At 43.8% G+C, this 25,722-nt stretch overlaps 1 protein-coding gene across 2 annotated transcripts in view; it reads left to right on the top strand.

The window, feature by feature from the left end:
* The window catches only part of SPATS1 (spermatogenesis associated serine rich 1), a 55,147-nt gene that overhangs the window by 11,998 nt on the left and 17,427 nt on the right, over nt 1-25,722 (top strand). For both annotated transcript variants that reach the window (XM_067752796.1, XM_067752797.1), the window contains exons 2-5: nt 12,614-12,696; nt 13,641-13,810; nt 21,192-21,339; nt 25,406-25,530. In XM_067752796.1, coding sequence (XP_067608897.1) covers nt 12,614-12,696; nt 13,641-13,810; nt 21,192-21,339; nt 25,406-25,530 — 526 coding nt within the window. The remainder of the gene's footprint in view (nt 1-12,613; nt 12,697-13,640; nt 13,811-21,191; nt 21,340-25,405; nt 25,531-25,722) is intronic.

The following is a 25,722-nucleotide window of genomic DNA, read 5'->3' as shown; positions in this document are numbered from 1 at the left end:
GTGGGAGGGAGGCTTTCCTTGTACACTTTTTTAGAGTTTTTGATTTTGCAAGCTATATAAATGCATTTCCTATTGAAAAATGAGTAAATAAAATGTAAAAAGAGAGGATATAGGATAACATGAGACAATGCTCTCCAGTGCCTTGGAACACATCAAAATGGGAAATGTTAAGGCTTTGGCATTCCCTGATTGATCAGAATTTCAGTTACAAAGACCAGCACTACACTGTGAGAATCAGGGACTCTGTGTCTTACTAAGTATTGTGCACATGGCTCTGCCATCAAGGTGCATTATTTTGATATTGGTTTTACTTCTCTTTGCTTTTTTATTTATTTTTATTTTTTTATTTTGGCCACGCCGCATGGCTTGCAGCATCTCAGTTCCCCGACCAGGGATTGAACAGAGGCCTTGGCAGTGAAAGCACTGAGTCCTAGACACTAGATCACCAGGAAACTCCCCTGTTTGCTTTGTTTTGTATTTTGTGCGTGTATTCTACAGGTAAGTTTGTCATCACCCCCTTACCCTTTCGCAAAGGTATATGGGCAGACCCCTGCCTACATGTGCGATTTGGAGATGCAGAAGTGTGTTGGCTTCTAGAACACATGCTGCAAAGGCCGGCATCCTGTGATGGCTGTGCCGCCTGGGAATCAAATCAGCTTACTCGTGAGAGCATCAGAATTCCCTGCGGCTTCCTTCTTTCTTGTCGTTTGGGCTTTTAGGGATGGAGATAGTCACTCTGGCTCTGGTCTAGAGACATATGAGAAGCCCTTTCTGCAATAAGTATTTAATAAATTAACACAGATTTCCATTATCCCTTCCTGAAATGGGGCCACTGTCTGTCTGTAAGGATGTCTGGAGAGTGGAAAAGTAAACACAGAATTAGGAATCCCAACATTAATGCAATTTGCACTTGCTATCAGCTTACTGCCCTCGTCTTTGAGATGCCATTAAAAATGCATGCAGGATGTGAGTGAGATAAAACATAACAAAATTCAGGCTGATTCCAATTCACACTGACACTCCATTTCTCTGGTCCTCTGGCTTCCAGCGGCTTTAGCCATCTGGGACACAGGCCGGAGCCTGGGAGTGAGGGAGGAGAGCCTCTGAGCAGTGAAGGTGCTGCCATAAAGCTCAAAAGGCTCAATTCAAAGGAGGGTCTTTGCCACACTCACTTGGTCTGTGGAATCAGTAACTTATTTTATATTAATAATGATAGCTCTCCCTTAACGGGCATTTACTGTATGCCAGGTAACATGCTTTCTGTGTAGTAACTTATTTAATCCTCATGACAACCCAGCGAAATAAGTAACTATTAGTATTCCCATTTTACAGATGAAGAAACTGAGAGAGGTTAAGTGACTTGGTTAAGGTCACACAGACAGTGAGTGGTAGAGCAGGAATTTGAACCCACGCAACCAGGCTCCAGGGCCTAGCTTATTAACCACCTCTACTCACCTCCCATCTGAGTGTGTGTGTGTGTGTGTGTGTGTGTGTGTTTAGCACATATAATTCTACAAAGCTCTGATATTTGGATTTGGTTTTCTGATTCTCTGCAGACTAGGGAGTGGGGCCACTAGAAGCAAACACATGCATAACCTCAGGAGGCAGACTCGTGGGCTGGTGGTGACTGAGGAACAGAGAACCAGTAACCTCAAGCGGTCTGGTCCTTACTAGCAGTCAGTCCTGCACATTTCAGGACTGTCCTTGCAGGAACCACCAGACACAGTAGAGTAGCATGATTCAATTTATAAAGATGACTGTGGCAGACACTCTAAGCTGTCCCTGCTATTCAATTTCCCCTTCTCTGTCTTAGTAATAGAGCCCTCAGCTTTTCCATGGACCATGCCGCTGGGTCTTATACTGCTAGGTGTGGCCGTGTAGCCCTTGGGCCAGGAGCAGAAGTGAGATGTACCAGGTCATAGAAGCTCTGCCCTTCTGCCTTTCCTCTCCATGGGCTGGGATGCGGTCTCAGGGGACAGGGAAACACCCAGGGATTATAGCAAAAGATGTAAAGAGCTTGGGTCTCCAACTCTGTGGAGTCACCACGGGTACCCTGGACCGTTCATTGCCGCATTGTTACATGCGAGAGAAACTAGCTCTCTTGTTGAAGCTGTTTTAAATCTCTCTTAGAGCAGCCAAACTCCCAAGCCGATGGATACACCCAGGGCATCAAGGAAAGGTTACGTTAACGTTTGCTGTATTTTGTTAACAAATCAAGGAAATATTCAAAGCATTTTAGAAAGTGTTACGATAACAAGTTTTGAGGCCTAGTGGGAGCAACTTTAATTATTTGGAAACATCCCCAGAAACTTTCGAAATGCTGGCAAAAAAAGAGCATACTCGACTTGGTTGATGTGATAAGGAGAATATGTAAATTCAGTTCAGTTCCACAGATATTTATAGAACAGTTACTTCATGCCAGGCAAGGCCAATAGAGTCCTTGTCTTCAGGGAGCTGACAGTCAGGGTTGGGGGTTGGGGGGTGCAGGAACACAGACAGATGAGCACATGGATATAAAAAGTGATCAATGCTGGTGGGCACACACCCCGTCCCGAGTTGGGACATCAAGGAAGACTCTTCATTCGGAAGCTTTGCTGGCCGCTGTTCCACCTCTTGGCAGGGTTAGGTTTTCCTTAAAGAGACAAATACTTGTGTTTTATGGAAGTTAGGGCTGAAAAGCTCATCCAGAGGCCTTGAGAAATGTGACCCATGAGACTGACACCTTGAGTTTCCCCCTTTCTTCTTTCCTTCTTCTTCCAAGCTCCCCTCATCCATGCGACAGATCCCAGCAAACTTTTTAATTCTACTTTATTATTATTTATTAAAGTATAGTTGATTTACAATGTTTCAGGTGTGCAACAGAGTGATTCAGTTATATATGTACATATATCTATCCTTTTTCAGATTCTTTTCCATTATAGGTTATCACAGGATATTGAATATAGTTCCCTGTGCTATACGGTAGGTCCTTGTTTATTTTATATATAGTAGTGTGTATCTGTTAATCCCAAATTCCTAATTTATCCCTCCCAGATTCTAGCAACTTTAGGGTGTTATGGTGCCCTCTTGGGATGTGGGTTAAAAGATACTTCCGAGGATATACCTTCCAGGAATCAGAACGGTCTTCAGCTGAGTATCTTTTCTTTCATCTTTAAATAGTGGTAAAAGTGGAAGGAGCAGCCAGGAGCCTGAGGAATTAAAACAGTGTCCACAGAAGCATGGTCAGCGCTCGTTCTCTCTTTCTCTCTCTCTCTCTCTCTCTGTCTCTCCTTCTTGTCCTCAATGACAGGCTGATAGGCTGATAGACGATGGACCAATTATCTCAGTCTGGCTGTCAGTTCTGTGGGTGATGATATTACCCCTCCCCGAGCAGGGGACTTTGGGGATGATAAATTAAAGGTATTAGAAGTCACTTGGCAGACTGAAAGTCAGTAATTAATGACTTCAGAGCAGTCTTGCAGAAATATTGATGCCTGAGAGACACTTGATGTTTTCTTTTCCCCAGACAGTATTAACTCCGGAAAATAGTCCAGATTATGATAGTTAGGGCAGAGGGGTGAGTTGCAGAACACAGAGGAGAAGCAAGGAAACTTGGAGTAGGGCGGTCATGAGAACTGTCCTTCCCTGAATGGTGGTTCAAGGCTGGCTTCCTTGGGGTCTCACTCCAAACTTTTTGCTGACCTTTCCAGTCCCCAAAGTTAAGACCTGGGCCTGATTTTAGCTGAGCCGTAAGTCAAAGCCAAAATCCAGCAGTTTACGCTCATGAACTTAAAAAAAATTGCCTATAATTTTATTTTAAGGAAAATTGTTTTCTTTCACACACACACGTACATACACATACATAGACATGTATAAATGTATATACACACATCTGTAGACACACATATATATATGTCAATATTTTAATTTAACTTTTAACAAAGATTGATCACATTTGTTTTTCATGCAAAACTTTGTGACCAGATTTTTTAGGGAATTCCCTCCCTGGCAGACCAGTGGTTAGGACTCAGCACTTTCACTGCCAAGGGCCTGGATTTGATCCCTGGTCGGGGAACAAGGATCCCGCAAGCCAAGTGGTGTGGCCAAACCGTCCCCCGCAAAAAACAGACAGAACCAGATTTTTCAAAAAGCTACTAAAAATGGAATAAATAAAATACCTAAGCAAAAAGCCCTTGAATTTTGCTGAAATGGAATTTCAATTATAAATGAGAAGGCTTTGATTTATCCTGGATGAGTTAATATTGTCCTCTTTGATATAATAGATAAATATATGGAGCGGTAACTGTTTGGCATGCTGCACTAAGTACTTGAATTTCAATCTAATTTCTCCCAGAAAAAAAAAAGAAAAGTATAAAATTGCTTCCTGATGTTCTTAGGAGAGAGAATGAAATCCATTGCATAGCCTTAGCAAGCCCTGTGTCCTGAGCCCTGCCTCTCTCTGCTTCATTCTCCGTTGTTTTAACTGATTTCATTGTCTTCACTGCGCTTATTTCTCTCTCTCCTTCTCGTATTTCTCTGCTGTTTAAAAAAGTCATTGAAGGGAGTTCCCTGGTGGTCCGGCGGTTAGGACTTGGCGTTTTCACTGCCGTGGTCAGGGAACTAAGATCCCACAAGCCAGGCGGTGCGGCCAAAATTTAAAAACAAACAAACCAACAAAAAAAAATATGTATTATATATAATATATATACACATATACACACACACACACAAACACATATATACATATATATAAAAGTCATTGACGATATAGACCATAAACTAGTGGTTAGCAGTGGGGAGGTGGGGGGGCAATATAGGGGTGGGGCAGTGGAAGGTACAAACTATTGGGTATAAGATAGGCTCAAGGATGCACTGTACAACACAGAATATAGCCCATATTTTGTAGTAACTATAAAGTAATCTTTAAAAATTGTGTAAAAAATTAAAAAAAATTTAAAAGTCACTGCAGTATAACATAGGTGCAGAAAGGTGCACTTAGGTGAACTGCTAGATGGATTTTCCAGTGGTCGTGGACTTTAAAAACATTTATTTTTATTGTAAAATATACATTACGTAACATCTACCATTTTAACCATTCTCAAGTACAGTTACATTGTTGTGCAACCATCACCACCATCTGTCTGCAGAACTTTTTCACCATCCCATGCTGAAACTCTATACCCATTAAAGAACAGCACCCCATCCCCCAACCCCCAGCCCCCCTTACCACCATTCTACTTTCTTTCTCTATAAATTTGACCACTCCAGGGACCTCCTATATGTCCGTGGACTTTCAATATGAAGTGGACTGGCTGTGGCCTTGAGACCAGACACCATCTGTCTCCCATTTCTTTTCATTTGGTGTAAGTTTATTAATGTCCACCTGTGTGATGACAGTCCCCAGCCAGCAATGGTGCCTCGAAGACTGTTCTCATGGATTTTTCTCTGATTTTCTGTCATCACCATGAGAAACTGCTATGCAGCTGATGTCTCAGTGTCAGATCACGGCCTCCGTGTAATAGGAGCTGCCAACTTCACAGTTAATTTCCCTTGCCCGCCTCAGTAATAAGTGGATTTCGTTACGTGCTCATCGGTGATACGAACGCCATCTTTTAGAATAAATCTAAATCATGTTTGAAGGATGCTGCCTTCCAATAATGATGATTTCTGAATGTTTCTTCCTCTGCTCTCAAAGACTTGCTTTCTGAATCTGAGGGCTTTGTATCCAAGAGTGTCTGTTTAAAAGAAAAATGTGTTAAGTATGCAGCTCTACCTCTTTCCTGCCCTGACCCCTTCCCTAAATCTGAATCCCGTTTAGCTGAGGAAGGAACATCTGGAACTCTTCAAGGCCTGTTTCATCCGGGAGAAAGGCACATCTGGTTTAGAATGTTTCTGGAAAACAAAAAAGCAGGATAGGAATTTGAAAAGATGGAAGTGTGATGAGAGGACATGTCCATTCCTTACTTCAGAGCGTGAGCATCACGAGCTTGTTGGTTTGGAGGAAGTGGGCAGTCCTGCAGCCAAGGCCTTGCTCTTTCCAAAGCCCCATAGAGTGAACCAGTGAGCAATACAGGTGTCAGAAAAGTGGACCACAGTTTGTTATAGGCGTTGGAGATGACTGGAGAGGAAGATGTTTTTCCCTTCACTTGTACGGTAACAAGGACCAGCAGCCTTCTAACCCCATGGCTGTTTTGGTGGAACTCTTGAGGATGGACGTGAAATTCACTGGATGAAATGACCATTCTCAATTCATCAGACCCTCCCTGTGCTTGAATTATACATCCACACCCTGTACCATGGGACTTTGTATTATCCCCCGCTGGTGTGGATGGAGTACATGTCCCCACTTCAATGGTTTTGAGTTTTCCCATGTATTATAATTTGCTTTGGCCAACAGAATATGGGTGGAAGGGACGGTGTGCCAATTCACTCAACCCCTCTTGTGCTTATGCCATTTGACATGAGAAGAACATGCCTTGGGGATGTTCAGCAGGATGCCTCCTGATGATTTCAGGAGAATGAGACAAATCCTGTGGAGTGAAGCTGAATCTAAGGGACACCCTGGAGCCAGGCTGACCTGAACCTGAAGTAGATTGATCTTAGCTGACTTCTAGACCCATGAGTGATAAGAATGTATGCTTGTTGTAGCTCACTGAGTTTGGGGGAAGTTTGTTACGGAGCATTATTGTGGCAATAGCTGACTCATACAAAGACCAAAATGCAGAAGCAGAGAGAAAAAGGGTAAGTGAAGTAGGTGGCTGACGTATGAGTAAGGAAGGGAGTGGTGGTGGGATCTGAGGATAGAGCAAGTGGGGAAAGGCCTCCAAGAAGAAGAATGAGATGGACGAGAGGAAAGGAATACTGCAGCTGCAGCTCCCTCAGACGGGTGGTGGGAAAGGAGCAGTGCGTGCACGTGCGCGCACACACACACACACACACACACACACACCCTATGCCTCTGGTGAGCACTGGGCCTTTCTGCTGTCTTTGTTCAGTGTTGCCAATGTCTGAGAGGTTTCCAGGGAGTATTAGTTTGATTCCTAACAGGGTCTAGATGTCCAGTTTTGGGGTCTGCCTGGGCTTATGGTCACATTGTGTCAATGGAGCAATAAAAGAATCTAAAAAATATGACAATAGTGAATACAACAAAAAAGCAGACTCACAGATACAGAGAACAAACTAGTGGTTATCAGTGTGCGGGGGCAATATAGGGACGGGGAGTGAGAGGTACAAACTATTGGGTGTAAGATAGGCTACAAGGACATGTTGTACAACACGGGGAATATAGCCAATATTTTGTAATAACTGTAAATGGAGTGTAACCTTTAAAAATTGTATAAAAAATAAAAATAAAACCAGCAAAAAAAAAAAAAAAAAGAATAAGAAAAAAATGAGTGCTCTAAGGACAGAACTCTGCTGAGTGTGTCTTGGCTCCATTAGCTGGGATGCTCCCTAACTCTAACCAGTTATTAACCCAGGGAACCAGCCCTCCAAAACGCAGATGCCTGGTATGAGCTGGGTTCTGTAAGGTCTTATGACCTTGAGGAAGTTAATTAACTTCTCTGGGCTGAGATTTGGAGATAATGGAAAGAAGAATATTACCCATCCCACAGGACTGTCATGTGGGTAAGCGAGAGTGAAAATCTGACACAATGCCTGACGCAGGGTAAGCCCTCCATAAATCAATACCGGTAACTGTGCTGCCATTTTGAAAGGAGAACGGATATCTGGTGTTGAGTAAGAAATGGACATACCTTGTTTTCCTTGAGCCCAGATATTTAGTAAAGGTAGGAGTCCCATCAAATGGACTATGATACCTGACCAAGCCCTGGACTCTCCCTGGCAATCCTCTAAGCAGAAAGCAACCCTCTCACCTTTGGTTACCTTGGTCCTCCTACCACGTCAGCCCATCTCCCAGCTTTTGTTTTCATTTTTTCTCTTTTTCTCGGGGAAGTCTGTTTATTCTTACGCTTGTAGGGAAAAAAAGCATGGAGGTGGACCTGAAGGGGAAGAGGGCAGAGCTGATCAGGACACCCCATCTCACCACCAGCTTGGGCTGTGGCCGTACCATTTTCTAGTTGGCTTTTCCACCATGAGCTAGGTGACCTCTCTGTCACACCTAATGTTTTATAAAATGGATCACATGACCTTTATCACATCAGCTGGGGTATTTTTCCTCACACTGGTCTCTGAACACTAACTTTTTTTTTTTTTTAAGATTTTTCTCTTCTAAATTCTTTTTAAAAAATATTTATTTACTTTATTTTCATCTTTATTTTGTTTTTGGCGGTGTCGGATTTTAGTTGCGGCACGCGGTCTCTTTGTTGCCGCGCGCGGGCTTCTCTCTAGTTGTGGCGTGCAGGTTTTCTCTCTCTACTTGTGGCGCGTGGGCTCTGTAGTTTGCGGCACGCGGGCTCTCTCGTTGAGGTGTGCAAGCTCAGTAGTTGTGGTACACGGGATAGTTGCCCCGCAGCACGTGGAATCGTAGTTCCCCAACCAGGGATCGAACCTGCGTCCCCTGCCTTGGAAGGTGGATTCTTTACCACTGGACCACCAGGGAAGTCCCTCTGAATACTAACTCGAATTTATTTTCCGAGTTTACTGTGTACATTTGCTCCATTTCTGTCTTGCACCCTCCTTTTCCTGGGGAGAATTTCCTAGATTTGCCTGGCTTCCCTAACCCAGGCATTTTTACATTTTTCTTTGAGTTTGTGTGGCGGAGCCCATCCACCCCAGGAGGAAGTCTTCCCCATTTGCTTCCTAAAGCTGGTGCTTCAGAAGGCTCTTTGTCCCTGGTCCTGGTTCAACACCTGAGTGGGAGTGGGACATGAGGGGGTTTAGCAGCCCTCCTCACAGAGTGCAGGGTGAGCAGGGTAGGGGGGATGACCTGACCCCTTCCCAAAGGCCTCTGGCTCTAAAACAACTTGCAGAAGTGAAAATTGCATCTACTGTTTTCTCTCCTCACCCCTTCCCCAACAGAACAGCTCCTCTTGTTCAGCTCCTCTTGCATCAGATTTGAGCTGGTACTTCATAGTTAGAGAAATCAGTTATAGAAGGAAATGCTCTTAACAAAAGTGCATACTTACTGGCTTCTTAATGTGTGCATGTCATGCTAAACGCTTTACGTGTGTTTATTCATTAATCCTCTCAATAACCTTATAAGAGCACATACTAAGAATGCTCACAGGGCTTCCCTGGTGGCGCAGTGGTTGAGAGTCCGCTTGCCGAGGCAGGGGACGTGGGTTCGTGCCCCGAGCTGGGAAGATCTCACATGCCGCGGAGCGGCTGGGCCCGTGAGCCATGGCCTCTGAGCCTGCGCGTCCGGAGCCTGTGCTCCGCAACGGGAGAGGCCACAGCAGTGAGGGGCCCGCGTACTGAAAAAAAAAAAAAAAAAAAAGAATGCTCACAGTAGTGAGGGCCCTGCCTCTGAATCTAGAGAGAGCTGATTTAAACTCCATCTTTGCCAGTTACTAATGGGACTAGTACTTTACCCCTCTGAGTCTGTTTTTCATCATCTGTAAAATGGGGATGATTCTTACAACACTTTACCATTGTAAGAGGTAAATGGGATAATGAATGTAAAGAGATTAGCACATCATAGGCGCTCAACTGGGGAAGGGACTGGGTTTTACTCACCTTTGAATCCCTGCCCTTAGCACAGTGCCTGGCACATAGGAGGTGCTTGGTAACTGTTTCCTGACCTGAACTGGTGGTGCGGCCCTTTGAGCATTTGGGAGCTGGTGGTGGTAACAGGTTCTGAGGCTCCCTCTCGTCCATCTTTGCCAGGCCCCCTCTGCCTACCACGGAAGGTTTTCAAAGACGATGGTGCATCAGTAATCCACTCAACACCCATTTCCCCAGCGCCCGCCTTGTAGGAGGCTTGTGATGCCTCCGTCTGAAGGCATCAGTAGAGAATCTCCCATCACATTTTATTTCCCATGTCCTGGATTACACTGCCCTCTGGTGTGTGTTTATGGGACAGCATGTCAAATGAGGGTTTGTGGTGACTCTTCACTTTGGGGAAGAGAGGCTCCCATACTTGAGCTGTTTGCAGTGCAGCTGGGGGGGAGAGGTGATGTTTAAGACCCCCCCCCCCACAATTTAGGTTGAAACTCTTGAGGTTTACCAGACACAAGAGGCTTTTTACCGGTGTCCCTGACTGCCGGCTATCAAACAATGCCATCCTTCTAGGCTCAAAGTTTCTCGCCGCTGTTCCGCTAAGACCCGAAAGGAACAGGAGTAGAGTTTATTTGATATCACTCCCCCTCTGCTGCCTGGTTTCCTCTAATCCCCGGACACCTAGTTCTTACAGCTGCCTCACCTTGTGCTCTAAAGGGTCTGGAATCGCAGCAGGCCAAGCAAGAACGAGAACGTCCGGACCCTCCCGATTCGGTGCCTGCAACACCCGCGGGGGTCCACCGGCTTCCACCACCTGCCTCACTCTGCTGTCCCTTCTCAGAGCTGAGCCCCCAATTAGTAAACAAGAAGGGGGGTTCCGCAGGGCAGAGGGGTCGGTGGGGCTAAGGTCCAGCTCACCTTGCTCTCACCTCGCCATGGAACCTGCTAGAAGCGTTTGCCTTTTACGATTAGGTTGGATCCTGAAACTGCCGATATGCAACCACTTGTGACCTTCAAAAACAGCAATTTCAAAACAAAAACAAGAACAGAAAAACATCGTACTTAGACACGTAAACCCTACTTGTGCTGGTGGTGGCCGCGGAGTCCCAAGTTCCCCCCGGCTCATTCAGACCCAGCTCACGGCACGGAAGGATCCCAGATTGCAGAGCAGCAAGGAGGGCCCTACAGCCCGAAAGAAGGTCGAGTTGATTTCGGGGGCCCGGGATCGGCCCCACTTCCTGCGACAACCCTCTGTTCCCACGCGGGTCCCGCAGTGACCTCCACGTCGTGCTTGGTTTGGGGGGCGCAGCCAAAAGGGGAGACGCCAATGGGAGACCCTGGAGAAGCCCGTCTTGCCGGATGGTGATCGCCCTCCAGGCTGTACCAGCAGGCTTTTCCGGGAGCTTCAGGAGGTCTCAGGCTCCTGGACGCATCGAGCACCCCAAACCCTCACCTCTGCTGCCGAACCCGGGCAGTCCAGCTGCGTACGTGGGAGGCTTCCGGGGCTCCGCCGCCCGGAGAACCCCTTAGGTGACTCCCGTGCCCTGCCAGACCTCGACCAGGCACAGGAAGCATCTAAAACTTGCCCAAGGGATGAATGCATAGTGGCCCGGGAGGCTTTAAATCTGCAGAGTAACGGAAGGTTTACGAGCCCGCAGTACGCAGGACACTTAGGATGAGAGAGAGTTTCGGCCCTGCAATCTACCCGGCTGCCCCACAATCCCCGGATCAACAGGTCTTGATGTTTTGAAACCTGGTGATGCAGGTTAGAGGCCTGGTCTCTTTCTTTGCAGGAGGATGCAAATAGGAGAGGGGCTCAGCTCAGGCCATTTAAATCAACAATCCATCCACCCATTTATACATTCATTAAACAAATGGTTATTGAGCGTCTATATGTGCTAGGCACTGTGCTAGGTGCTTGGTATGTAGCAGTGAACAAAACAGACAAAAATCTCTGCCTTCTTTGCATTACAACATTTTAATAACTATGCTGTTGCCCAGCTAACACTTCTATTAGAAATGTTACCTCTTCTACCATGGGATAATTAAACAGATAAAATGTGGTTTTAAAAGACACTTTAATAAGAGGAAATCATCAGGATATAATGTGAAATTTTAAAAAGCATTCTAGAAAGTTGTATATGTAGTTAACTTCCACTTATGTTAACATATATGTTGGGAATTCCCTGGCGGTCCAGTAGAACTCTGAGCTTTCACTGCCCCAGCCCGGGTTCCAACCCAGGTCGGGGGATTAAGATCCTGCAAGCCGCGCGTCGTAGCCAAAAACAAACAAACACACAAAAAACCCCAACAAAAACAAAACCAAAACCAGAAACACTTATGTGCATAGAAAAAAGGACAGGGAGAAAATAACTCTTAAATATTAGTAGTGGTGTGGCAGGTTGTATTTTCTAAGATGGTTACAACAAGGTCCCCCACCCCCTAGGCTCTTCATACAATGTGACCTGGATTCTCCCAGTGAGAGGTGTAGTCAGAGTTCCCTCTCCTTACATCCATGGCTATGGACGCTTCTGCCTGATTCTCCTGGGATGCTCCTATTTGGAACCCAGACGCCATGCTGTGAAGAAGTACATGGAAAAGCCATGCATAGGAGATATGGCTAAAGCCCCAGCTGAGGTCCCAGTTTATGGTCAACACAAGTCACCAGACATATGAGTGAGAAAGGTCCAGCCACCTTCTGACTGCAACCACATGACCCCAAATGGAAATAGCCTAGCTTAGCCTAGCCAACCCCCAGAATCAGGAGATAATAATGATTGTTGTTGTTTAAAGCAATTTCGGGGCAATTTGTTATACAGAAATAGATATCCAGAAAAAAGTGTTTTATCTAGATTGTGGGATTATGAGTATTAACAATATTTTTTAATATTTTTCAAGATTTCTACAATGACCACTTTTGTGTAATAATCAGTAAAAATTTTTTTCTTATAGTCACTAAAAAGATTATTAAAAATAAAACACAGTCTAATTTTTTTTTTTTTTTCACTTCACCAAGGGAGAAATTAGGCCAGAATTTGAATTGAGGGACTTAAACCAGACTTGGAGGAAAGCTTTGCCTGCACGATTGATTACATGCTGGTAAGTATTAGTAAGATAAGTTTAAATTGGTATGATGGAGAGAGTGGTAGATTTGGAATAAGAAAACTTGGAAATGAATCTCAGTTTTCTGGCTGACCTTGAGCAAGCCCTTGCTCAAATTCAGCTTTCTATTTTGAAAAATGCAGCTGGCTGCTTAAGGAAGATAACATCCACCAGGGAGCCTGGCCCAGAAAAGGCGCTCTGAAGTGGCAGGTGATCTTGTCTAATCCAAGCCAATTATAAGCGGGCATCTGCAAGCTCTGTGGAGGGCTTATCCTTCACTGCCACCAGGGGCTACAGTCCCGATAATGAAAATTGCCTGGAGAAGAACCACAACTCTTAAAAAGAAAAGAAAAAAAATCCAGAAACACCAAGCCGCTTTTCCAGCGGTCCTTGCCCACGACGCCCCACCAAGGCTGGAGACTCTAGTTCTAACCCCTTCGAATGACTCCATCACGTGCGGAGGCCCAAAGAGCCCCGGGATACAGAGGGAGGAGGACCGGGAAGCCCAGCCTGGCCGGAGGCGGCGGCCTCGCGTTGCTGGGCAGGTGTCCTGGCAACTCCAGAACGCGCCGCCGCTGGAGGAGCAGGTGGCGGCGGCGTCCCTCTTGCCCTTGGCTCTTGGTTCCTCGGCCTGGCGTTCGACAGTTCGGCTGCCGGTTGGGGTTGGTGTGTTGATGTCGGCTGCATCCTCCTTGGAGGTCTCCGAGCGTAGAGCCAGGCCTCCCCTGGGGGAAGGGGTGGAAGGCCCATCTCGGTGGGCGGGGCGAGAGCCCAGGGGAGCTCGGCGGGCATTTTCCCAAACCGGGAAACGCCCAATCAGGGGGAAGGAGGGAAGCTCTTACTAAGAGGCCAACCCTGCCCGTCTGACTTTCAATGGCCCGTGGAGTTTCTGTTTGTTTTGACTGATGCCTTTCTTACAAAGGTCTTTTCGTTGTCTCCAGGTTGCTTTTAATATTTAAAACAGACACATGCATAACTCCGTCCATGGACACTGGAAACTGTCCACGGGGCTGTCGACTCCCCCCCATCTACACAGCGATCTGCAGCAGTGAGCTGGAGAAGGTTCAAGAGAAAGGAGACTCTGGCATGACCACAGGAGAGTGGAGATACAGTTGAGTTTAAGAAATCAGGAGGGCTGGGTGGGATTTGGTTGCCCTATCCAAGTACACTAGAGTGAGAAGGCATTTTTTTAAAATTAATTAATTTATTTTACTTATTGATTTTTGGCTGCGTTGGGTCTTCGTTGCTGCGCGGGCTTTCTCTAGTTGTGGTGGTTTCTCTTGTTGCGGAGCACAGGCTCTAGGCCCGCGGGCTTCAGTAGTTGTGGTGCACAGGCTTAGTCGCTCTGCGGCATGTGGGATCATTCCTGGACCAGGACTTGAACCCATGTCCCCTGCATTGGCAGGTGGATTCTTAACCACTGCGCCACCAGGGAAGCCCGAGAAGGCATTGTTAAAGTTTAAAAGGAGGCTAGTTTGGGAGCATGTATAAAGAACTACTTGTATTAATACTGTCTGTATTAACCGAAGATCTGATTAGGCAGAGAGCAGCATCAGACCCAAGATCTGATAAGGCAGAGAGCGGCATCAAAGCAGAGCTTTCATAAATGACCTCCCTGGATCTCCTAACAGCCAAGAGGTATATTACAAAGAGTAATGGGGGCCAGAGGTTTGACCTGCCCAGTGCTTCAGTCAATAAACGATGAAACTGGGATTTGACATGAGTCTTACGGTCTACAAAGCCCAGACCCTTTCTTCTTCTTCTTCTTCTTCTTCTTCTTTCTTTTCTTTGCTCATATATTAGATTTGTGGCATTGTGTATGGGCTGGGACAACTCAGGTGGAAATTATGAACACTTTAATGAAAGGTTTAAATTAAATAATGGATGGCATGATTGGTTCTTAAGGCTGAGGAGGATGTTAGGGAGCGCATTTGCCTTCAGAGAACAGTGCCATGGAGCAGAGCAGCCACAGTCTCTCAGAAAACCTCTGAGTGAGTACATGCAGGTGGGTGGCCTTCATGCTGCAAAAAGGGATTGTAGAATGCTCTGTGTCTGCCCCATCAGATCTGAGCTTTGTCTCTGGTCTCCTGCGTTCCAGGTCTGTAATCTCTTAATTTGTAAGTGCTGGGAGAGGATGGAGGTACGATTTACTACCCACCTACAAGCGGGCGCCAGTAGAGCGGTAGGAGTTTGAGCCATTCATTGCCCAACGTGGCTAGTTCAGCAAGGAGAAAAAGGTTCTGGGATTCTAGCTTTAAGCTCCAGACCTTTCTGCAGTTTTCAGGTTGACCAGGGGGATAAAGGAGGGACCTGCTGTTTTAAGGGTGGGTGGAGGGGCTTCAGGTTTCTGAGTTAGGGGTACTGGAAGAGCACCAGCGTCTGAGATCTCCAGACCACATTAACCAAAGATCCATGGCTTCTTTTTCTGCCGCGTAGGTGTGTCTACTCAGGAGACCACATCTGAGCTCAGCTTCACGTGGAGCCCATGGGTTTCAGGAAGGAAAGGAGCTCCATGAACCAGCTGAGCATAACTGTGGGGATATATGCATTTTTCCAGCAGAGAGGGCCCACTGCTTTCATTAATTCTTGGGGGAGTCTGTGATCCAAAAAAGGGTTAAAAACCACCATCCTAGATCTTTAGTTTGTTTGTTGAGCAGATAAGCAGGGATGGGAAACTGAGTGTTTGGTTAAAGAGTACCCACATTAAGCTAACTTGGCTTGCTGTATTATTTTCTCCCCACCAGACAGTGCTATGGTGTAAATCTGCTGAGATGACAGTTGTGTGAAAGAGCCTTGGTTATGTAAGGTGTTATTCCTGCCTAAAGAAATGGAAATAATTATCGTGAATTCCACAGCTGTTACCGAAGAAACAGACTTTCTATCTTTTTTTAAAAAATTAATTAATTAAATTTTGGCTGTGTTTGGTCTTCCTTGCTGCGCGTGGGCTTTCTCTAGTTGCCATGAGCGGGGGCTACTCTTTGTTGCGATGTGCGGGCTTCTCATTGCAGTGGCTTCCCTTGTTGCGGAGCACGGGCTGTAGGCACGCGGGCTTCAGTAGATATGGCACACAGGCTTAGTTGCTCCACGGCATGTAGGATCTTCCCGGAGCGGGGCTCGAACCTGTGTCCCCTGCATTGGCAGGCGGATTCTTAACCACTGCACCACCAGGGAAGTCCCAGAAACAGACATTTTTCTAAACTTCTTTTTCTTTTCTGATTCCTTTCTAGTCATCAGAACCTTCTCTTGGTCCTTAAGGTTGGACCATCTTTTCATATTTCATAGAGTTTTAGCGACTTGTTAGGATTTTCTATCTTATGACTCACTGGATTTTAATTGCATTTGAGTAACAATTCTCAAGATGAATGGTGACCCTTTCGAGAAGGACGTTCCTTAGGTTACAGTGCCTCACCCCAGCCTACAGTGCTAGATAGAGAGGTGGGATACGCAATGGGAGCTGGGCACGACAGGTCATTGACTTGCTGAAAGTAACTCAATGTTACTCTACACAGTGGGAACATCAGTTTCAGAATGGGTGGGTTCAGACTTGCATTTCCAGTCCTCTTCTCCTACCTGAGGAGATGTGGAGGGGCAGCCTGAGGTCATGCTTAAGTGTCTCTAGGTCATGTTTGAGGCTGAATTACTACTAGGAAGACCTGGAAGTCAGCTGGCTCTGGAGAATGTGTCATTTGAGCAGAGCCACTGCTCTTCCTGCCCTGGCCGGTCAGACAAGTCTGCTCTTACAGCAACCATAGGCCACTTTCTAGAGTGTTGCCAGCATGAAACTTCTAAGCAAACAAAGAAATAGGCTACACTTGTAGATGTGATTTCAATGCATGCTACTCAAGGTCGCATAATACATTTACATTTTGCCCCTCAAATTAAAAAAACAAACCCCAAAATCTTGTGAGGGGCTCCCTCTGATACCATCCCTAGCAGCCAATCCCTGCTTTGATGAGCTCTCCTGTCCTCTAGTGGCCGATACAATATACAATATAAAATATTTCCGGGCTATGAAAAGGCAGCCCCTGTTAAAACCTCTGGGCAAATACTATCACAAGTAGATGCTATGATAAGTAACTCAGAACTGACATACAGGTCTCAACCTAGAAGACATCTCTGCCCTTGATCTTATTTTTTCTCTACATGTGTGGGTCCCTTATGCATCCTTATACATACATTTCACACCTTTTTTCATAGATGTGTTTCTAGAAGTAGAACCTTGGATGAAAAGGGCACTTCTCATAGGCTTTGGAGGACGTAAATGGCCAATTTGTTCTTCAGTGAGTTGGAGATATTTTCAGCAGCAATGTACAAGAATGCCATTTCTCCAAGCTGTGCCAGCTGTGGGTATTTGCAAAATGATAGTGAATAATAGTATCTCATTTTAAGTTCAGCTCTTTTACTAATGTAAGGATGAACTTTTTTTTCCAAACGTACATAGGCTATTTGGGTGTGTGTGTTTAATGAATTACCTAATAATGTCTTTTGCCCATTTTTTTCTCTTGGGTATTTATTTTCATCTTACAAATGTTAAAAAACTCATACTTTGTCATGATTATTAACTCTTTTTCTTATCGTGTATGTTATAAATTTCCTCCCAGTTTAGAGTTTGCTATGGAAGTTTTAAATGTATATGTATTTAATCTATGCACCTTTCTTTTATTTTGCCTGTATTTGATATCTTTCTTAGAAATAACTTCCCCACTCTGACATTATGTAAACATTCGCTTATCATTTTTCAGGTATATCTTTTAATTTTTACATTCAAATTTATAATTCATTTGGAATTTATGTTGGGATAAGAGAGATTTCATTTTATTTTCATGCCAAATGATTAATTAGTTGTTCCAGCAATCTTTTTTGAATGATCTATCCTTTCTTCACTGAGATAAGATGCCACTGTTATCACATAAAATTTTATTCTATCTACATTTGCTATTCTATTGATTTATCTGTCAGGGTGTGTGTCAGTAACATTAAACTACATTTTATAAATTATACTCCATTGCTCTGTAACCTTGAGCAAGTTATTTGATATTTCTCGTACTCAATTTCTTTATGGGTAAAGTTATTTCTATTTTATTTGTAATTATGGCTTCTCTTTCATTTCTTATACTGTTTACCTGTATTAAGATTTTTTTCTTGAACTTTATCTACATTATTAGTTTTTCCATGAAGCCATAATTCTGATAATCTTCTTTATTTCATTCATTTCTGCTTTTATTTTATGATTTCTTTCCTTATCATTTTGAGATGTTTGCCTTTTCCCCCCTTATTCCTTGAATTGAAAGCTTAGGTCATTAATTTTGGAATCTTTGTTTTTTAACACTATAACCTGTTACTTGTAAGATAGATATTTTTCACAGTTTGTGTCTCTGAAATTGGATTGGTCTTACCAGTGCTGTGGGCCCAGTAGCCCATGTGAAGTAACTGTCATAAACTTTGCTGGATGAGCACTGAATAATGGAGGCGTGAGGTCAATTTAGGTGGAAAATGTGACCTTTAGGGGGTTGAGTTGAAAAGTGATTCAGTAATCAGACTTTTGAATGTAAGGTTTAAGAATGCCTTAACCAATTTATTTATTTATTTATTTTGTGGTACGCGGGCCTCTCACTGCCGTGGCCTCTCCCGCCGCGGAGCACAGGCTCCGGACGCGCAGGCTCAGCGGCCATGGCTCACGGGCCCAGCCGCTCCGCGGCATGTGGGATCTTCCCGGACCGGGGCACGAACCCGTGACCCCTGCATCGGCAGGTGGACTCTCAACCACTGCGCCACCAGGGAAGCCCCTTAACCAATTGATTTTGCTTATATTTTCCTTCTTTAAATATGCACACGAGTGATATGTGATTAAAATCTATATCTAAGTAAGTCTGAAATGGTGCTTCAATACGTATTAAGTAAAAGTCCTAAGTGATAAAGCATGTGTCATAATTTAATTGGCAGCCTCTGTTCTTTGTGGTACATAGAATAGTAATATTATTACAGTGTCTTACATTCAGTAAAATACAGTTGATGCATTTAAGGTTCTACGTTCTAATTACTGCTTTAGTTGAATCCCACAGTTTTGATATATTGTACATATGTCATTGATCATTAAGTACCTCATGAGTTCCGTTATGTTTTCTTCTATCATATGAAATATTTAGAGGTGTGGTTTGAGTTTCCAAGCTTATGGATGTTTTTTGGCTGTCTTTTTATTATGGATTTCTAATAGTATCGCATTGTGGTCAGAGAGTGTGGTCTGTGTTGTATTCGTTGACACCACATTTGTGGTTCCGTGTCCGGGGCTGCTGCGGACCTGTGCTCTCTCTTCACAGCTTTGCCCTCCACTGGGCTCCCCTGCATCCCAGCTACTCACCCCTCAAGCAACCAGTTGGCCCTCATGTACCGAGGGCTGCTCTAGGCTCTGTGCCATGTTCCAGAGCAGCTCTTCCCACACTTGGCTGGCTCTGAGAATCACCTGAGGTGCTTCTTTTTATGTTTTTAAATATTTATTTATTTATTTGGTTGCACCGGGTCTTGGTTGGGCCACGCAGGCTCCTTAGTTGTGGCATGTGAACTCTTAGTTGCGGGACGCATGCGGGATCTAGTTCCCTGACCAGGGATTGAACCTGGACCCCCTGCATTGGGAGCACAGAGTCTTATCCACTGTGCCACCAGGGAAGTCCCCTGAGGTGCTTCTTAAACATACTGATTCTCGGGTTGTCCCCTGTAGGTCGGGGTCAGAGCCCTGGAATCTGCATGCTGAACAAGTGCCTCAAGGTGATTTTCATGACTGGACACATATAGGGAGTCAGGAAGAGGGACAGGATAGAATGCAGGGCAGTGATGGAACTGGGCTTGAAGAGGAGGAAGTTCACTGCCAAGCATGAGCCTAAGAGGTAGAGGGAGACTTATTAAAAATGTGGATTCCCAGGCTTCACCACACGAGATTCCAGTTTGATGGGTCTGTAATGGGATTTGGGAATCTGTATTTTTAAATTACTTATTATATTTTTTGTTATTTTGTTTTTGTTTATCTTCCTTCCCCCACCCGCGTCTTTTTTTTTGTTAACTCTGTATGCAACAGTCCTTACCCTGAGAAACCCCAGGATGGGGGTATTGTGAGGGGAGGAAGTAGCTCAGCTGGCCTTTAAACTTTGTAGAGCCACAGGCAAAGTCCTCTTAAGAGTACAGGGTTTGGTGGTAGGGTTGGGACTTGACAAAGGTGGAAAAAATATGATTCGCTTGATAGATGAATTTGAGAGGGCGTTGATAGGAAACGAATAAAGAATTGGCTAAGGGTCAATTCCTCTGACAGATGGTGGGAATTTGCCCAGGTGCCTGGCATATGCCACATACATGTGAATCATGATACTGTGTAGGTGGAACAGCAGTCAGTCTAAAAATGTACTCCAGAGTCAGAGAAGTCCGACTCTTGTTTCTTAAAATTCTCCTATAACCGAGAGCTTACATTTTATCTGTGGAGCATCTGTGCTCTCCTAAGGTGTGCATAAAGAAGTGCAATATCCAGTCATCTGATTTTTTTTTAAGTGACTGGACAACGCACACACCTATATAAAATGATGAGAGAACAGATTGACTTTCGCATAGGAGTCATTGTACAGCAGAGTGAAGACAGTGGGTGTGCTTCTCTATCTGACTGTCCTTGGGTTTCAGGACTTGTAATCGTGGGTGGTTGGGGAGTTATAATGCTTTGCCATTTATTCACTCAAACATTTATTGAGTATCTATTTGTGCCAAGCACTGCTCTGAGTGCTACTAAGATGAATAAGACACAGTCTGGTGGGGAAGATGTGATATAAAAGAATGATGACACTGCGGTGGGAGGGGAACCCGTAGAAGTCCTGAAGACAGTTCTTTGGATTGTGATCACCAGCTATACTCGCTAGTCTTTCTATGAATAAATCCTTTGGGGAATTTTCTTGAGATGCTCAATACAATGTACAGTGATACATAGCTCAATTCAGACCTTCTTTCTCCCACTTAGTTTAGTTAGAGTAGGTGAACTATGTGGCCGGGGGACAAGCAATCTAACACAGAAGTTAGCCTTTTTAGACTTTAGTGTTATAGGAGCTGTGATCCAACCTGGGCCATCATGTTTATTTTCTATGTGGTCTCGGTTGCTCAACATTCTGAGCCTCAGTTTTCTCATCTGTAAAATGGAAGGATAAGTAATACTTCTGTCTGTGCGTTGTTATGAGAATTAAATGAGATCATGTGTGAAGATGTTAACACAATCTCAAGTATACAGTAAATGCTCAAACTTTTTTTTTTTTGGCTACGCCATGCAGCCTGTGGGATCTTAGTTCCCTGACCAGGGATTGACCCTGGGCCATGGTGGTAAAAGTGCTGAGTCCTAACCACTGGACTGCCAGGGAACTCCCACAAATGTTATTTTTTAAAAAGAAATTATTTATCATCTAGGAAACAAGATAAAGTGGGAGGTATTTTCATGAATGTAATCAAATGGTGATATCTATGTGTTGCAGGTACTAAACTCAATTATTTTCTGGAATCTAAGGGATGCTTTGCCAACATAATGTCCTCTGGCAGAAGTGTCAGCCCCTCATCTTCTATTGAAACAGGTCTAAGCGTCAGTGGGCCTTTCAGCCCCGGCAGAGGGTCTGTTCACCCAGAGTAAGTAAGGGTCCAGGGAAGAGCTGTAAACGCTGGGGTCAATTCTGACCAGGGGGCCAACAGTCTGAGGGGTAGTGTGACATATTTGGCAAGAGCATGGATTCTGGAGCCAGACTGGGTTCAAATCTTACTCTGTCACTTGGCATCTGAGTGAATTTGGGCAAATTACTTCACCTCCCTGGTGAAGCTTTCTTATCTGCAAAATGGGGGTAATACTTCACAGTTGTGAAGATTAAATGAGGTAATACATACACTGTAAAGAGATTAGAAGACTCCCTGGCATACAATACAGGCTGTGCAAGTACTGGCTATTATGAAGGTGAAATTAAACTACATATTTTTTGGGAATACATACATACACAGGTGGTAAATCTTAAAGAAAATCAAAGAAATGATTACCATAACGGTCAGAGTCAGGACAGTGGTTACCTCTCTGGGAAAGGAACACACAGATGGTTTTTGGGGAGTGGGAGGAAAGGGCTGGCCATGCTTTATTTCTTCTCGTGGATGTTGGCCTTAAAATTATTTGTAAAACTGTATTTAGAAAAAAAGTATTCTGTACTTTGTTTATATTTCTTTTATGGTCAAATGTTTTGAAAACCTTTTTCTAACAATTTTTGTTATAAAGAAAGTAATTTAAGTTCGTTGTAGAAATTTTGAAAATATAAAAAACAGTATTAAAAATAACAGTCACAATAATCTTATCTCTTAGGGAATCAATGTTAACATTTTATTTTTTTATATGCATGAGAAAAAATTGATTTCGTTCTTATGCATAGAAATATGTATTTATTTTTCACAATTAATATCATATTATACTACTTTTTTGCAAAACCTGCTTTCTCCAACTCTGCATTTACTCACTCTTCCACAATCATCTGTTTATCTGTCCATGTCCTCTTCCCCTTGAGCCTAAGCTCCCGAGAGCAGGGACTGTTTGGATCCCCAGTGTCTAGAGCAATGCCTGCCACAAAATGTACTCAGCTAAATGTTTGTTGAGTAAAACAAAGTAGGTGGATATTTCTAAAGTTCTTTCGGAAAGTTTCCTTTATCCTTGCAATCTTTTCTACACAGTTTGTTTGGCAAACACAAATACATAAAAAATATTTAGAAGAGACATATTTCACCCCAGTGTCAAAATTATGATACGCTTTGAACTGGGAGGGGGACTCTGAGTTGTTGCATTTTTGCTCTATCTGCACACTTCAAAAGTTCAAAGTTATTAGTGTAGATATGTTTATTAAAAACTAGAGATCGAGGACTTCCCTGGTGGCGCAGTGGTTAAGAACCCGCCTGCATGGACTTATATATACTACCAAATGTAAAATAGATAGCTAGTGGAAAGCAGCCCCGCATAGCACAGGGAGATCAGCTCGGGGCTTTGTGACCACCTAGAGGGGTGGGATAGGGAGGGTGGGAGGGAGACGCAAGAGGGAAGAGATATGGGGATATATGTATATGTATAACTGATTCACTTTGTTATACAGCAGAAACTAACACACCATTGTAAAGTAATTATACTCCAATAAAGATGTTAAAAAAAAAAAAAGAATCCGCCTGCCAATGCAGGAGACACGGGTTCGAGTCCTGGTTCGGGAAGATCCCACATGCCGCGGAGCAGCTAAGCCCGTGTGCCACAACTACTGAGCCTGCACTCTAGAGCCGGCAAGCTGCAACTACTGAGCCCATGCGCCACAACTACTGAAGCCGGTGTGCCTAGAGCCCGTGCTTCGCAACAAGAGAAGCTACCGCAATGAGAAGCCCGCGCACCGCAACGAAGAGTAGCCCCCGCTCGCCGCAACTAGAGAAAGCCCGTGTGCAGCAACGATGACCCAACGCAGCCAAAAATAAATTAAAAATAATAATGAGAATAATAAAATAGATTAAAAAAAAACAAAGTAGAGATCGAGCTATACAAGACTTGTGAGTTATGGAACTCGGGTTCTTTATGACTTTTAGGCAACATAGTCTAGACTTAACCTGGAGATCCAGCTCTGCCTCTGTCTGGGGTGTGTTTTATCGTTAGCTGCCTTGAGGGCCCATTTCCCTTGCAAATGGAAATGATTCTATTGGCCCCACCTATATCACGGGATGTTTGTAGGGAGCAAACAAGACTATCAGTATGAAGTTGGTTTGAAACGATTCAAATATCAGGGTGATGTAATATTATGAAAAAAGATCCTATGACTTGATAACAGTTAACTACATCTGAAAGCATTGTCCAAGGCCATCTATCAAATGCAAGGCCACTTAGACCAGAAGTGATTGCTTTTTCTGTTGACACTCACAATAGTTTGCTGTAGGCCTTTTTAACTGCCAAGAAGTTAGGCACTAAACATAATGCTCTGTTATTACAGCCATTTCAGTCTAGGTTTGTTTTTGATTATTTCTGCCTCTTCTCTTTATACTGACTGATCTTTTTCTTTCCAGTCAATGGTTTAATTGAAAACGTATCTTTTTTGGTAACAGTTTTATTTGAAGCATAATTCACATACCATATAATTTACCGGTTTAAAGTGTACAAGTCAATGGTTTTTAGTGTATTCACAGAGTTGTGCAATCATTACCGCAGTCAATTTTAGAACATTTTTGTCACCCCCCAAAAGCATCCTGTACCCTTTAGCAGTCACCCCCATGTCCCCTATCCCCCCAGCCCTGGAAACCACTAATCTCTATTTTATCTCTATGGGTGTACCTGTTCTGGGTGTTTCATATAAATGGAATCACCGGTATCTGGTCTTTGGTGTCTGGCTTCTTTTATTCAGCCTAATGTTTTCAAGGTTCATTCATGTTGTAACATGTATCAGTATATCACGCATTTTTAATTTTTATTTTATTTATTTATGTTTTAATTTTTATATTTATTTATTTGGCCACACCGCACGGCTTGTGGGATCTTAGTTCCCTGACCAGAGATCGAACCCAGGCCCTCGGCAGTGAGAGCACAGAGTCCAAACCACTGGACTGCCAGGGAATTCGCATCATTCATTTTTTTTAAAAATTGTGGTAAAAATTATGTAACAGGACGTTTGCCACTTTATCCACTTTAAGTGTACAATTCAGTGGCATTAAGTTATACTCACACTGTTGTGCAACTATCACTACTATTTTCAAAACATTTTCATCACCCCAAACAGAAAACTCTGTGCCCATTAAGCAGTGATTCTCCATTCTCCCCTCTCCCCATTTCCTGGTACTCTAATCTAATCTAATCTACTTTCTGTCTCTATGAATTTACCTATTCTAGATATTTCATATAAGTGGAATAATACAATATCTGTCCTTTTGTGTTTGGCTTATTTCACTTAGCATAATGTTTTCAAGATTCTTCCATGTCGTAGAATATATCAGAACTTCATTCCTTTTTATGTCTGAATAATATTCCATTGCATGTATACGCTACATTTTATTTATCCATTCATCTATCAATGGACATTTGGGTTATTTCCACCTTTTGGCTATTATGAGTAATGGTGCAGTGGACATTCTTGTATAAGTATCTGTTTGAGGGTCTGTTTTCAGTTCTTTTGGGTATATGCCAGGAGTGGAATTGCTGGGTTATATGATAATTTTTAAAAAATATTTATTTATTTGGCTGCGTTGGGTCTTAGTTGCAGCATGTGGGATCTTTGTTGCAGCATGCAGGATCTTTTCTTTCGTTGCAGAGCATGGGCTCTTTGTTGCGGTGCATGCGCTTCTCTAGTTGCGTCGTGTGGGCTTAGTTCCCTCATCAGGGAACTCATCAGTTGCGTGTGGGATCTTAGTTCCCTCATCAGGGATCGAACCCACGTCCTCTGCATTGGAAGGTGGATTTTCAACCACTGGACCACCAGGGAAGTTCCCCAATAATTCTATATTTAACTTTTGGACACTAAACTGTTTAAGCATGCACCTTTCGAATATATTTCAGTCCCCTCAAATTGTGAATATATAAATTATATGCTCATGGACTTTTATCGAGGAGTAGTCTTAGTTCTCATAGATGAGGGGAATTCTAGTGTAAGATCAGCTTCTAACTTCCAATTTAAGCACATTGAAGAATCTAATCCTTCTGCTTCCTTTCCAGCCCTGCTGCAGATTCGGATCTGAAATCCTCCTCCTCACATTCTGATCACTCCTCTGAAACCTCACTGCCTGAAGCCCGAAAGGATAAATATCGCCAGGAATTCAGCCTGCTTAAGTTGCAGACAAGTGAGTAAGTCATAGGTCCTCCTCCACTCCCAGGGTCTTTGCAGAAGGCTGCCGTACTGTTGGGCGCCATTCAACACACTCATTAGGCCCATTAGGTGCCAGGCATTCAACACACTCGCCTCTAATTCTCACAACAACTCTGCTGGGCAACTATTTTTATGTGTTTTGCAAAAATAAAATGCTTTTATGTAA

This window comes from Pseudorca crassidens, chromosome 10, assembly GCF_039906515.1.
Source record: "Pseudorca crassidens isolate mPseCra1 chromosome 10, mPseCra1.hap1, whole genome shotgun sequence".
Classification (NCBI taxonomy): Eukaryota; Metazoa; Chordata; class Mammalia; order Artiodactyla; family Delphinidae; genus Pseudorca; species Pseudorca crassidens.
The sequence above is the reverse complement of the archived record's forward strand: the minus strand, read 5'-3'. Positions and strand labels throughout refer to the sequence as shown.